Genomic DNA, 1,530 nt, shown 5'->3' with positions numbered 1-1,530 from the left:
CAACATGACTTTTATTTTTCCTAAAAAATAGCATAAAAATCTTATCTACTATAGTTTGTTAGACAGTTCCAACAGTCACATCTTAACACTCCTCCTTGACTTTGGAACTGCAAACTCCAAGCTTTTGTCTCAAGTATTCAAATTTGACTTTTGGAAGTGCCTTGATCAGAATGTCAGCACTTTGATTCTCTGTTTTGCAGTACAGTAACTTCACTTCTCCTTCCCTTTGAACTTCTCTTAGAAGAAAAAGCTTTATCTTGAAATGCTTAGTTTTGCCATGAAACACTGGATCATTAGCAATTTAGATTGCAGCCTGGTTGTCCACAAAAATCTGTGTGCTTTCTTCTTGTTTCATATGCAAATCTGTCATAATTTTCCTGATCCAAAGAGCTTGATTCACTGTAGCAACAATAGCTACATACTCTGCTTCTGTAGTTGATTGAGCTACAACTTCTTGCTTTTTAAAACACCAAGAAAAGACTCCAGAACCAAAGGAAAAACAATAACCAGAGGTGCTTCTCATGTCATCAATACAACCTGTCCAGTCACTATCAGAATATCCATGGAGCTTAAAATTATGAGAAAGAGAGTACATTATACCATAGTCTAAAGTGCCTTTAACATATCTAATAACTCGTTTGGCAGCTTGAAGATAAACTTCACTAGCACAATGCATGAACCTTGAAAGTATACTTACTGCAAACAAAATGTCAGGTCTGGTTGCAGTAAGATATATTAAGCAACCAATCAAGCTTCTGTAATGCATTTCGTCAACTTTATCAGCTCCATCATCCTTGCTAAATTTCTCCTTTTAGTTCATTGGAGATGTAGTGCTTTTGCAGTCCTCCATATGAAACTTCTTGAGTATTTCCCTTGCGTACTTCTTTTGGTGAATGGGGATTCCATCATGATCTTGTTTCACCTTCATTCCCAAAAAGAAACTCATCAAGCCAAGATCTGTCATTTCAAATGCTTTAAGCATTTCAGCTTTAAACTCCTTTATGAGTTTCTCATCACTTCCTATCACAAGTAAATCATCAACATATACAGCAATAATGATTAAATTTGCATCTACCAATTTCACATATAATGCAGCCTCACTTGGACTTTTGACAAATCCAAGATCTTGAAGATGATCATCTATCCTGCTGTACCAGGCCTTAGGAGCCTGTTTAAGACCATATAATGCCTTTTTCAACTTGTAAACTTTCTGCTCCTCTCCTTTGATTTGAAACCCCTCAGGTTGCTCTACATAAATCTCCTCCTACAAGTAACCATTTAGAAAGGCAGATTTTACATCTAAATGATAAACTTTCCACCTTTTATGTGCAATCAAGGCAAGTAACATTCTAATTGTATCAAGACGTGCAACTGGAGCAAAGGTTTCTGAAAAATCCACTCCAAACACCTGAGCATAGCCTTTCACCACCAACCTGGCCTTGTATTTATTTATAGAACCATCTGGATTAAGTTTGGTTCTATAAACCCATTTTATCCCTATAGGTTGTTTGTGTTGAGGTCTGTCCACTA

At 36.5% G+C, this 1,530-nt stretch overlaps 1 protein-coding gene across 1 annotated transcript; it reads right to left on the bottom strand.

The window, feature by feature from the left end:
- Positions 1-301: 301 nt before the first annotated feature.
- On the bottom strand, positions 302-766 carry LOC106799271 (secreted RxLR effector protein 161-like). Its single transcript, XM_014777461.1, has one exon. It carries the CDS (start codon positions 764-766, stop codon positions 302-304), a length of 465 nt encoding a protein of 154 aa, XP_014632947.1.
- Between the last annotated feature and the right edge of the window lie 764 nt (positions 767-1,530).

Source organism: Glycine max, chromosome 7, assembly GCF_000004515.6.
Source record: "Glycine max cultivar Williams 82 chromosome 7, Glycine_max_v4.0, whole genome shotgun sequence".
Taxonomy (NCBI): domain Eukaryota; kingdom Viridiplantae; phylum Streptophyta; class Magnoliopsida; order Fabales; family Fabaceae; genus Glycine; species Glycine max.
This window is presented reverse-complemented; position numbering and strand designations above follow the sequence as displayed.

Excerpts from the sequence above, each read along its gene's own strand:
- LOC106799271 (XM_014777461.1), bottom strand. The coding sequence starts at position 766 with ATGCATTACAGAAGCTTGATTGGTTGCTTAATATATCTTACTGCAACC.